Consider the following 12,523-nt stretch of genomic DNA (forward strand, 5'->3'; position numbering starts at 1 on the left):
TTGTTCTCAAATAGTTTTTTGAATGCTATCGAGATGGTCCCTTATTTTGTGCTTCTAAATTTTTATATAGCTTTCATAATATTGTACATTATCAATAGATAAATATTCCTGAATATTGTATTCATAATTCTAAGGAACTTGACTAATTCTTTCCTAAGCCAATATGATTTTGTAATGAAATGGCATTTTCTTCTTCTTGGTGGCACTTCCACCTCCTCCCCAAGTCTTTATAGTTATTTCCTTGGGTCCTTCCCTGAAGTATAAGTTCCCTGAGGCCTAGAATAGTTTTATGTTTAACTTATGAGTAGACTTTGAAAACAAAGGGCTGAAATTTCCCCAGCAAGGGCGATACCGTATAAATAGAAAGGGCCAGATTCAGCTACAGGTTTATTGTGGTGTGCTGACACAAAAACAGAGTGAAATTGATGGCCTTTGGATGTGACACATTCTCCAGCTCACCACAATTCCTCTGCTCTTTATTGTCCTACTCTGCCTGCTTCACACATCTACACACATAAAAAATAAAAATAAAAATGCCTTAAGATTGTACAGGATAGAATCCTCAGCACACCAACATTTAAGGGAAGGAAAGAGCAAGGGTGAGAATTTGAATATAAAGAATGATTTGAATATAAAGAATGGTATATTCAAGCGTAATCTATTGATTTTGTTCATTATAATGATGATACATGGCCTCACTTAAAGGTAAAACAAGCATTTAAAGGCGATCAGTTATTTCTTTGCAGTGTAACTTTCTATTAGCTACATCTGAATTAGTCAGTTTGTGCGGAGCGGTCAGGCTGTAAGTTTTTCAAGGACTTTGATATAAGACAGTTCCTCAGGGGCATTTTATAGTATCTGTGCTACTCTACTTAGATCAGTGCTATTTCTATTCACCTTCTGGGTATAAAAATGAATACTTAGTGACAGCCAGATTTAGCTGAAGAGGTGGCTGAATATAACGGTAAAATTATTGTCCCTTAGGTTATGTAATATGTTTTAAAAATTATGACTATACTCATTTAAACAAATTTTTGCCTTGAAACTTAAAAATGCAAGTCACATGGGGCTAAAGTACTTGATAGGCCACTATTCTCAGGGAGGGTATAATGTACATAGCCATCCTGAAAAATTCATGACAATCATTCTCATCCCTTGTGCTCGTTAATGTTAATTAACGTAGTCTCGCATCTAATTACCTGACTATGACAGCCTACAATTTTTGCAGTCATATTGCTAAGTATTCTTTAAAAACTAACTCAAATACTACCTCCTCTTGTTTTTTTTTCTAGGTAGCGAATGGTATTTCCTTCCTCTGGGTGCTCTAAATAACTTGTCACACATTTGTGGCTTTCATGGTATAATTAATACCTTACACTATAGTATTTCTATGCAGGGATAGTCTTCTCTTAATTTTTTTAGCATCTTGAGGTAACAGTCTTAGTCAGTTTCTCTCTTTAATGATTTAGAGTAATTGTTGAGATAATGTTTGCTAGTTTGGGCAGATGTTTGTATTTCAGCATCCCTGTTACTTACATAGCATTTGTGAAGATTTGTTCACTTTCTGAGGTGGTGCTATCTTTGCAAATAAACAGGAAACTCTTTTTACGCGTGGTGAAAATGAAAATGTTTGTTCTGTTTCAAGATTGGGTGGAAACAAAATTAAGAGGGGAATGGCGGGACTGGCTTTGACTATGGACTGTATTTGAGTTCATTATTAACACCGACGTCTGTTTCCTTTTGTTCATGGAACGGGGCAGCCTGCAGAAGATGGAAGTGCCAGTGGACCTTGTGTCCTCATCTTCCCTCATCTGCACCTTCCTCTCATTAGCCCCTGAAACAGTCATGAGGAGTAAGAGGAAAGTCGGACAGACAAGGTGGTTCCCCCTAGGTCTAAAAGTGAATCAAGTTGGGAATAAGTAGCAGAGTTGGAATATTTGTTTGCAATTAGTACAAGTAATATAAGGATCAAGAGTTTTGGTTCCAAGTCTGGAGAGATCAGATAAGCTAAGTTCTTGTGAATCTCTGTGAAACATGAAGTCAATCTTATTGTATTACTCCATCAAACTGAAGTTTTATGTCTAATGTCTAATTCTACATTTAGTTCGAATAAATAAGTTGTTGAATTTCATTTCTAGAGAAAGTACAGCATTAATGGTATGATGTTTCAACGTAAGATTCATTTTTGGCTTTTTATCAGGAAATGTATTTTAAATATACAAAAAAGAGAACAGTAAAATGAGTCTCCATAATTGTTTTATCATTATTTGCTCAAGTATTTAAAGATAAATTAGAGAAATGACATTTCGTGCCTAAATACTTCTGTATGAAACTCGATTTTTCCCCTAATTAATAACAAGACTTATATATGTAATTACTGTGTGCATTGTCATATGGAAGAGGTGGTAGTGTGATAATTAAGACATTATACTGTGAAGTTCCACTGCCTGGATTTGGATCCCAGCTCTGCGATTTTCTAGCTATGCGATACTGGCAGAGTCATGTAACTTCTGCTTTTCACTCTTTTGGTCAGTAAAATAAAGGTGATAGTGATACCTACCTCATACAGTTGCTGTGAAAATTTAAGTAGTTAATACATGTAAAGCATTTAGAACATTCCCTCAGAGGAGGCAGGCCAGAAATGTTAGTGACTATAATTATGTAACAATAAGTATTAATATGATTACAATACATTTAAGGTTGATTTGAAGTGGTTTTTGGCTCCACATGGAGCACATTTGTATGTGTGGAAGCATCAACAGTAATTAAAGAGTACTCTAGCTTGAGCTCTTTTTCATTGTATTATTACTAATACCCTTACATTTGTGTGAAAAACTAAAGGAAAATGCATAACAAAATAAAAATCAGTAAAATCTTCAAAAAACAGTTAGAAATAAATGTGAGTGTAATGCAGACATTTGTCTTGAAATCAATGTAGGTTTTATATATCCAGATTTGAAAAGATAATTAAATGTCAAAATAAAATAGAAAAAAATCTAATAATGCAACAGTTATTATGAAATTCCACATTCAAGTTCTTCTTAGTTTTGAAATTTATTTAGGTTCTTGGTTAGATATTTAGAGGCATCTGTCCCAGTAAATCCTTAAGTTCCGTAAAGATTTATTGAAGCAGATTCCTCGGAAGGCTTGAGTCATGCCAGCAAGCAGCACTATTTTCTTAATTCCCAAAGCAAGCAGAAAGAAACCAGATCATTACCAACCCTTATTAACCTAACTCTAAGATCTATGTTTCGGACTGAAATCCAAGTGAAATAAATTCAACCCAGAATTCCCGGATCGATAAATTGAGTTGATTTATTTGCTACATTTTATTTTATCGACCATGTTAAAAATTTAACCTGTCTGGGACGTTTGGCCAGTCTGCTGAATTCCCTTGCATATTTATGTTGCTATTTATTTTCTTAGCAGTCTTGTCTACATTAACATTAAATCCAACATAATGTCCTATCTAAGTATCTTTAAAAGCCAAATTATTCATGGTTTTATTTTATTTCATAGAAAAAAATCAGTCTGCTTCTAGAATGAACTAATAGGGATTCTTACCAAACAGCAATCAAATCTGTTCTAATTATTAAAGAAAGAATCAGAGTCTTGGTTTCTTTTCTAACTTTTATGTTTTAACTGTCTAATAGCATGCAGCCTTCATTTCAGGCTCTGCTGATGACTTGTTGAATCCTGAAATAGGGGGTGGCATAGAGATAGAACATAATCGCTTCTGTGTAGTAACTGGTTTAATTGGTGGTGCCTTTTTGTGTGTGCATCTAAAATACATGGTTGAAATATTTTTAATGCTATATGTTTGGACTGGATTATAATAATAATGAACATGTATGTGCTTATTCTACACTAGGAGGTAAATGCTTTATAGATAGTGATACCATTTAAAGTTCACACACATCCTTTGTGGCACATACTGTTGTTTTAATAATTTCCAGAAAAGACAAGTAAAACTTAGCTTAAGTGACTTGTCTGCTGTCACACACGTGACTTTTGGTAGTGCTGGGAATTGAATGTGGTGCAGACTGTGCGATCCACAGCAGGTGTGTCCCTGTGCAGTGCTGCCCTGCCTATGCCTATACCCACTGGGGACAGGAGAGGGCCCTGTGATGGAGCTGTTATAAATCAAGACTCAAGGTTAACAGTTTTGAAGATGGTTTTGATTTAAAATTTTAATTTATTATGCCTATCCATCATTCTGTCCATATTTAATTTTGATGTATGTGGCTTGTATTTATCCAACCAGCTTCATCCTTGACAGTTGTTAGTTTGCAGTGACTTGCAGTAGGTAAAATAAAATCTCTATGATTAAAAAGATCGTTACACTTCAAATCATAAATCTTCACTAATCTCATCCATTATTCCCGGTGATATTTACCACGGATACCTTAAAATTAATGTATGTACCCTCGTGTGAATATAGCCATATTAGAATTCATTGGGGGAAAAAACCTATTAAAATTAATAAGAAGAGATTGGATTAGATTCACTTTCTTCTAGGAATAGTGCTTTATGTTTTTTGGGCCTTCTTCCAAAAATTTTGAGTGTATTTTGATATTTTTGTAATGCTTCATATACTTGGGCACATGCTCATTTTGTAAAGATTGTTAAAAGACTGATTTTCAGGTATTTTTGAGTAGTGGCATGCATAAATCTCTGTTAGATTCCACATCCAGTTCTTTCTTTCCAGAAGTAGTGTATGGTGTATTTATTTAGAACTCAATGAATATTCATTAAGTTGGGAAAATTCACTGGCATTTTGTGAGCGTTATAAACTCACCCTAAATACAACATAGGGCAAAAAGAGGTATGGGGACTGGATTGTTTTGAATGATATCTTCAACTTTTGTTTTGCCTGCACATATATATCAGTTTAAAAATGTACTTCCCCATATAACAATATTAACTTGTAAATTCTATATGTGTACTATAGAACTAATATGCTAAGAAACCTCCAAAGAGACTTCCAAGTTTTTAAGATAAGTGAAGTTTTACAGAGTATTGGTTTAAGTGGCATATGACAGTAAAAATCACCAGAAAAATTGTATAAAGTGTTTTCTACATACTTAGTTATTAAATGTCTTTAATTATGATGATATCATAGTACCACTGGAAATATCTCAGCAGGCAATGTGAACACAGGGCATTGTTGTCAATATAGTAAATATAAGTCAACTTTTATAATAGTCTTTTGATAATACTAACTTTTTTGACCAACTTTGTAATTGAACTAGTCAAATCAGTTTCCTGCCTCGTAATGAGGTTGAAAAAGAGCTAGTTCTGGGAAGAGAAGCATCATCTTTGCCCTTTTCTTTTTGTTCAGTGCAACTTCCATTACTAGAATTTCAACTCCAGTCATTAGTTTCAGAAATCTTTTGAAGCTACTGGCAAGGATGAAGTAGCTTCAATCCGAGAATATACTGAGTAAATTTACATCTGAAGTGTAGAAGAGTACATTGAAGTTGCCTGTGTAACTGAGGTTGCTCTCCACCCATCATCAGTGTGAGGGGTTTCCATTTCTCCTTCTGGTACCTGGAGTGGGACAGATGACCTGCGACCAGCTCACACACAGTTCGTAAGGCCAGGGGAGAGGGGGTGCTCGTGCCACTCCATATAATAAATATTAGTGAACTTTTTTTTTCTAATGTCACTTGCTAGAAATGGATGAAACTCTAAATTCTAATGTTTCCTTCCACACTTCCAGTGAATTCTTTTGGAGACCACTGACACATGGTATATTCATTTTTGAGTTCTTATCAAAAACATGGTCTTGATTATCACTTGAAGGAAGTAACTAAAAGAATAAAACCTATGATTGAGGCAAAAAGCCTGACTAATATTCTAATCCGTGTTCACTTCCAAAGTGTTTGATTGATATCTATAGCTCTGTGCTATGAGTGTATGGCTATACATTAAAATGTACATTCTCAGGGGGACAGGGGTTGGATTCCAAGAGACTCCTTTGGTAAATGCTTCTTTATAGCAGCCTTCCATCATTTACAGTTATTCCATGTTGCATGTTCTTGCAGTCATTTGGCATTAAAAAAAAAACCTTGACAACAATTTGCTTTAAGTTAAAGTTAGTAGATTTCAGAATTAGAATTTTCAGAGCTCTAAGTAACCTTAGTGATATTGTTCCCCTCTGTTTCTTTAAAAACAAAAAAAGAAAATCTTTGGAGCCCTAGCAAAGAGACGTAGAGTTAGAATGAGAATGAAAAGCTGGATTCCTGACTGAGGCTGGGCTGTCCATTACCACACTGCTTCCACTGTTTGTCCTTGCTTCATTGTGAAAGAGAAGAAATATGTATTCGGGGACTAGGAGACATGAATTCAAGTATATTCACTCAACTCAAGTATACTTACTCACTCAATAAATAAAGTACAAATATGGCAAGCCAGTACAGTTCTAAGCCATTTGCTAGGTGCAAGGGCTACAGCTGATCGATGTCAGTGAGGTCGCTTGCTGTCAAGGTGACTTTATTTTAGTGGAGTGAGACTGCAGACGTCGGGCAATTAAAAAGTTAGGTAACTTTTTTACGCATCTGTAAGTCCTCAAACACTGTTTAGAATACCAAACTGTCAATGTCAAATTTCTGATTCTCAGAGAATTCTGAACATTAGGTAAGCATTGTTGCATTTACAATGGCAATTTTTAAAAGGTATCTGAGAATAAAATATAGTAAAATAATTGCTTCCAAAGTGAAGTTGGCACACTATGCAAGACATAATTGAAACAAAAGAGGACTGCAACAAAGCAGTTACATTATCCTGTCCTTTGACATTTTACACAAAGCTGTTAGTCTTTATCTGGAAAGGAATGTCCTGCCATGTATATACTTAAATTCTATCCATATTAAGGTATATCCTAAGGATGTTAGTGTGTTTAACCACAGGAATGACTTAAATTTTGCACGATAAACAGTATAGTAAATGTTTGACAAACCTTAGTGTGAACTTCCATAAAATCAGTAATGTCTACGTCTCTCTGAAGGTCGTAAATGAGGTGTCATTTCTTCAAGATTCTGTGGGGGATGATTTAGATGAGGGGCTCTCAAAGAGAGTATTTTTCATGTGAGATTTGAAGAATGACCTTTTCTATGAAAGGAGACCAGGGAAAGCATACCCAGCAGAGAACAGCAAGCATGAGGATGTTAAGCCAGGCAAAGTATGATGTGTGTAAGGAGCAGGAAACAGGCCAGTGTGGCAGCAACAGGACAAGTGAGGGAGAGCAGGGCAGGAGAGCTGGACGAGGAGTCAGGCTGGAAATAGATCATTCAGAATCTTCTGGGCCGTAGAGAGGTTTTCATTTCCTTGTAAATATGGTGGGATCTTGGAGTCCTGGAGTCCAGGCTTTTTGACTGTACATGACTTGTAAGGTGTTAGTCAGTCTTTGCTTCAGATATCAAGGGAAGATAATTGATCTTCTACCTTGCAAAGTTTTTTTTTTTAACCCTCTATGCCCTGACAATATGTTGAAAGATATATTTGTCTATCATAATCTTCATATTAAAAGTTTACTTTTAATATTTTTAGAAATAGATTGGCCTCATGTAAACATTTTCATTTTATAATATAATAGTACTTCTTAGTATATGGCTTCCAGCGGGGAGTGCTGTATTGAACTTCTAGACCATCTGAAATCAGATGGTGCTTTTCATATGGAAGAAGTAATTCTCAAGCCTTTAGTAGAGAAAATATGCTATTAGCCTCTTCCCAAAATTTAAGTTGCATATTTATACAAAAAAATATATATACATATATACATACATATATATATATATTTTAGAGTATGAAGTCCCTTTCTAATGCCGGTGAGTTGGAAATTTCACACTACTCGTGGAGTTCAACCCAGCTCCCAGCCCTTGTCATCACACTTAACTGAATTGCCACTGTGCTCTTGTGCTCGCTGTGTGCCGTGTCCTGGGATCGATGATGCACATACACTCATGCAGCATGTAAACTAAAAATTCACCAGCTTTATTTTGAGGATGTTTTCAGATTCTGTATTCCAACTTATTACAGTGTTATTAGTGTAATTCTTATCAGCAACCTCAAACATTTTGAGGAATGCCTATTTTTGCTTTTAAAATTTAATGTAATCAAAAAGGTATTGCAGTGATCACTGTCACTTTTTGATTTAATTTATTTCAGACTCAGAAAAAGATGTATTTAGAGGTGGAAGATTTAAAATATCCACAGATTCATAGTGAAGAATTGTACACAAGACTGGTCTCTTGTTATTGACGAATTTGGTTCATTACACGAGAACTTGCCCACTTAACTCCGTCACTAATGAGAAAGGATCCCAATTGTGGTGCTTCCATACAGGGTCTCAGCTCTTACTACCAACTAATTTTCTCACAGTTTTCTGGGATATAAAAAATAGAGTGCAGGGAGAGGTAAACCTAGCCATAATGTGATTGTGAACAAAGTTTCTTGATGAGCACATTGTGTCTGAGTTGTGTGAAGTGATTAAGCTAGTTTTGCTATTAAAATTTAGGGGAAATATATAAACTTTTATTAATTTCTTAACATTTTGCTGTTACTAAAAAAGTAGGTTTTAATATCATGAAAAGGATAATGCAATATCAAAAACAAATGTTTTATTATAAATATGAATTCTAAGAGTTTCATTTGAGATAAATATATATGCAAAAGTCATTTGTGTCTGTCAGAGACTTATTACTGTGACTTTCCAAATTAAGTTTGCTAATATGTACTACTTGTAAAATTGAATGACCTAGCCAGCATTGGCTTGGACCTCTGTCTCTGAGTGATCTAATCTATTATGTAATAACTGAAAGTATATTGAGATGAATATTCGGAGAAACTTGCTTCTCATGTCTCCCTTATGTGTTTTACCAAATGCATCTGCACGCATTTTAGAATCAACCTGCTCTGTACACATTTATAGTGGGTAGTCTGGAGAATTCCGAAGAGAAGTTTTGGGTGAAAAATGTTGGAAAGAGACATGCTAACTTATTTTTTTCTTGCATGTGATCTGGGTAACAAGGAAAACTTAATTCCAGGGGGAGAATTTATTTGAAATTTTTAATTAACATAATTAACAATGTATGTTAAGTAGCTTTTCTCCGCATTCCTTTTCTCAGTCAATTCCTTTGGGACTAATGTTTATATTAGTATTATTAAGCTAGTATTTTTATTAGTATTATTAGTATTATTACTATTAATATTATTATCATTTTAATTATACTATTTAATGCCGTAATAAGAAAGGTGAAGACATGGTTTATGATTATACTAGGAACAAAAATTTCATAAGTTTAAGGAAATAAGTGAGTTGCATTTAGAAATTCTGGTATTTTTATGAAGTTATTTCAATTTATGGAGATTATAATAAAGTGGGGACCATGAGGAGCAGCAATATTCTTTTTTCTTAATGTATTTAGCAACTGCACATTAAAACTAGTCCTGATAGCTTTCCCATCTTGCAAGATGGCGGGTGAAAAAACAGAGAAGCCAGACACCAAGGAGAAAAAACCTGAAGCCAAGAAGGCTGATGCTGGCAGCAAGGTTAAAAGGGCTAAGAAGGTAAAGAAGGTAAAGAAGGGGAGGCCCCATTGCAGCCGCAACCCTGTCCTGGTCAGAGGAATTGGCCGATATTCCCGATCGGCTATGTATTCCAGAAAGGCCTTGTACAAGAGGAAGTATTCAGCAGCTAAATCCAAGGTTGAAAAGAAAAAGAAGGTGAGGGTTCTTGCTACTGTCACAAAACCAGTTGGTGGTGACAAGAATGGTGGTACCCGAGTGGTCAAGCTTCGCAAAATGCCTAGATATATCCTACTGAAGATGTGCCTCGAAAGCTGTTGAGCCATGGCAAGAAACCCTTCAGTAAGCACGTGAGGAAACTGCGTGCCAGCATCACTCCGGGGACCATTCTCATCATCCTCACTGGGTGTCACAGAGGCAAGAGGGTCATTTTCCTAAAGCAGCTGAGCAGTGGTTTGCTTCTTGTGACTGGACCTCTGTCCCTCAATCGAGTTCCTCTGCGTAGAACACACCAGAAATTTGTTATTGCCACCTCCACCAAAATTGACATCAGTGGTGTAAAAATCCCAGAACATCTCACTGATACTTACTTCAAAAAGAAGAAGCTGCGTAAGCCGAGACACCAGGAAGGCGAGATCTTCGACACAGAGAAAGAGAAATACGAGATTACAGAGCAGCGCAAGGCTGATCAGAAAGCTGTGGACTCACAAATTCTGCGAAGAATCAAAGCTGTCCCTCAGCTCCAGGGCTACCTCCGCTCTGTGTTTGCTCTCACAAATGGAATTTATCCTCACAAATTGGTGTTCTAAACTTACTACAGAGAACCTAATTAAAGAATGGATCTGTTTCCTTTGTGTCTTTAAAAAAAAAAAAACAAAACTAGTCCTGATACACGATTATACAAGTTGAGAAGTATATTATTTCAAATTCTGAAAAGCCCTTGATATAGTGATTTGATAGTGCAGGAATCTGTATTAAAATACATTTAAAACTTAGAATTTGTAAATGTGAGAGGACTCAGAAAAAATATAAGCAACTTTCACCTTAGTAAGATAATCATATAATGTTTCATAGAGCTCTAGAAAAGATTTTTTTAAAAATTAATATCTTTAGTTGCAAGTATAACACATGATCATTGTGTTATGTTGGAAAGAAGAAAGGGCAAAGATGAATCCCATTATAACTACTAAACCAGCGACAGTGCTGATGTTTGCTATGTACTCATCCCTTCGTTTCTCTTTACTTCTCTTTCCTCTGAAAATACAGGCTGTTTTTCTTTTCTTTGTGCTTAAAGTCTATTTTTAAACTTAAAACCATTTTAAAAGAAATACAACGTATATGTTCATTCCAAATGTAATCACTCTTATATTACTTAATAACAGTATAAAATTATTTTTGTCATAATTGTTGTGACCATTTTACTATTGTTGGACATTTAATTTGTTTCAAGATTTAAATGGCATTTTTATAAATGTTAAGATCATTAAATCCTCTCTCCACTCCAATAAATATTTCTTGAGTGAGTGAATGAATGAAATATCTGCACATATCTACTATTCCTACCTAATTTGTATGTATAATTCACTGTTATCTATCATCTAATCCTTCTACATTTCATATATCTAAATTTTGCTAGAGATAGATATAAATAGAATTTCTGGAAAAGATATGCTTACAAAAAATAATGTGATTATTTTCTAAAATTATATAAATGGATCTATAATTTCTTCATAACTGAAAATGACTTTATAGATCCTTTGGAGTATTCTTTATTTAATGTAGGAGAGGATATTAGAGTCAACTGAGAGATTGTTTCAGAAGATGTCCTCTGCATTGTGATGTGCTTCTTCATTGGTGGGGTAGCAGGCTCCGCAGGTGATTCTGATATGCCTCAGGGTATAAGGACCACAGCTGTAGCCCAACATCATTTATTTTACGTCAGAAAACTGAAGCCCAAGGAACAGGATGGCCCGATTCTGAGATGTTATTTACTGCAGCAGAGTAGAACCAAATCTCCTGACATGTTTACTTTCCACTATGTCTTTCCACAGTTTTTTGTAAGTATGTTCTTTCTAATAGATATTAAATGGAAAAAAAAATTCAGGGTCACAGAAACTTGAGGACGCTGGGTTCAACACGGTTTTCTTTTGTAAACTGTAGCACAGAGCTTTTCATGTACCAATGTGGTTTGTTATTCTCTTGATAAAAGAATACAACATTCGGCATTTCCCCAAGTTATTTCAGGTTGGAGTTAATAACCCGTAGAATATCTTGATGGACTATTGTCTTTTTATTTAGGGACTATTGCCTTTTTCTTTTTTATTGCTTTGCTGTACACCTGAAGCTAACATTGTAAATCAATTACACTTCAATAAAAAATAAGAATTTTAAGGAAAAGGGACTATTGCCTTTTGAAACATTCTTTGACGGATATTACTGGCCATATTACCATGTGCAGGCATGTATTATTCAGTAGTAAAACGATGTTTCTACCCTACAATGGATAGAAAAATTTAGACATCCATTAATATGCTTATTAATAATCCTTATTTTTCATGTATATCTAAACATTGGTATTTTTAAACAGTGGACTTCTAGTTTTATTATGTATCAGAATCACCTGGAGGCTCTGTTGAATTACTGGATTGCTCAGCTTCTCCCCAGGTGTTTGTGATTCACTAGGTTTGAGGTAGGGCCTGAGAATTTGCATTCTGAAGTTTCAGTGGTTGCTGGTACTGCTTCTCCAGGGACCACACTTTGAGAAGCCTTTGCTTTAAAATAAATATTGAGGTGTTTCACACATTCAGAGTGTTTTGCAGCTGAGAATAATGACATCTTTCATTAGTTGGAACCCTCTTTACATTCATATTATTAATGAAAATAGTCTGTTTTAAAGTTCCCTTCTCTTATTCAAGTCAGTTGTGTTCAGGAATAGACACCCATAGAATAGAGGATGAATTTTAAAATATATTAAAATTCATGATTGTATCCAAGA

General features: G+C 35.0%; 2 protein-coding genes across 6 annotated transcripts in view; both read left to right on the forward strand.

Annotated features, from left to right (window-relative positions):
* Positions 1-12,523, forward strand: part of CACNA2D1 (calcium voltage-gated channel auxiliary subunit alpha2delta 1) — a 420,595-nt gene that overhangs the window by 254,441 nt on the left and 153,631 nt on the right. The gene's annotated exons all lie outside the window — the stretch shown is intronic.
* LOC102529173 (large ribosomal subunit protein eL6-like) lies at positions 9,473-10,375 on the forward strand. Its single transcript, XM_015245644.3, is given in 2 exon segments — positions 9,473-9,814; positions 9,817-10,375. Coding segments are annotated over 2 exon segments (861 nt in total). The 5' UTR covers positions 9,473-9,474; the 3' UTR covers positions 10,338-10,375.

The sequence above is a fragment of the Vicugna pacos genome, chromosome 7, assembly GCF_048564905.1.
Source record: "Vicugna pacos chromosome 7, VicPac4, whole genome shotgun sequence".
Taxonomy (NCBI): domain Eukaryota; kingdom Metazoa; phylum Chordata; class Mammalia; order Artiodactyla; family Camelidae; genus Vicugna; species Vicugna pacos.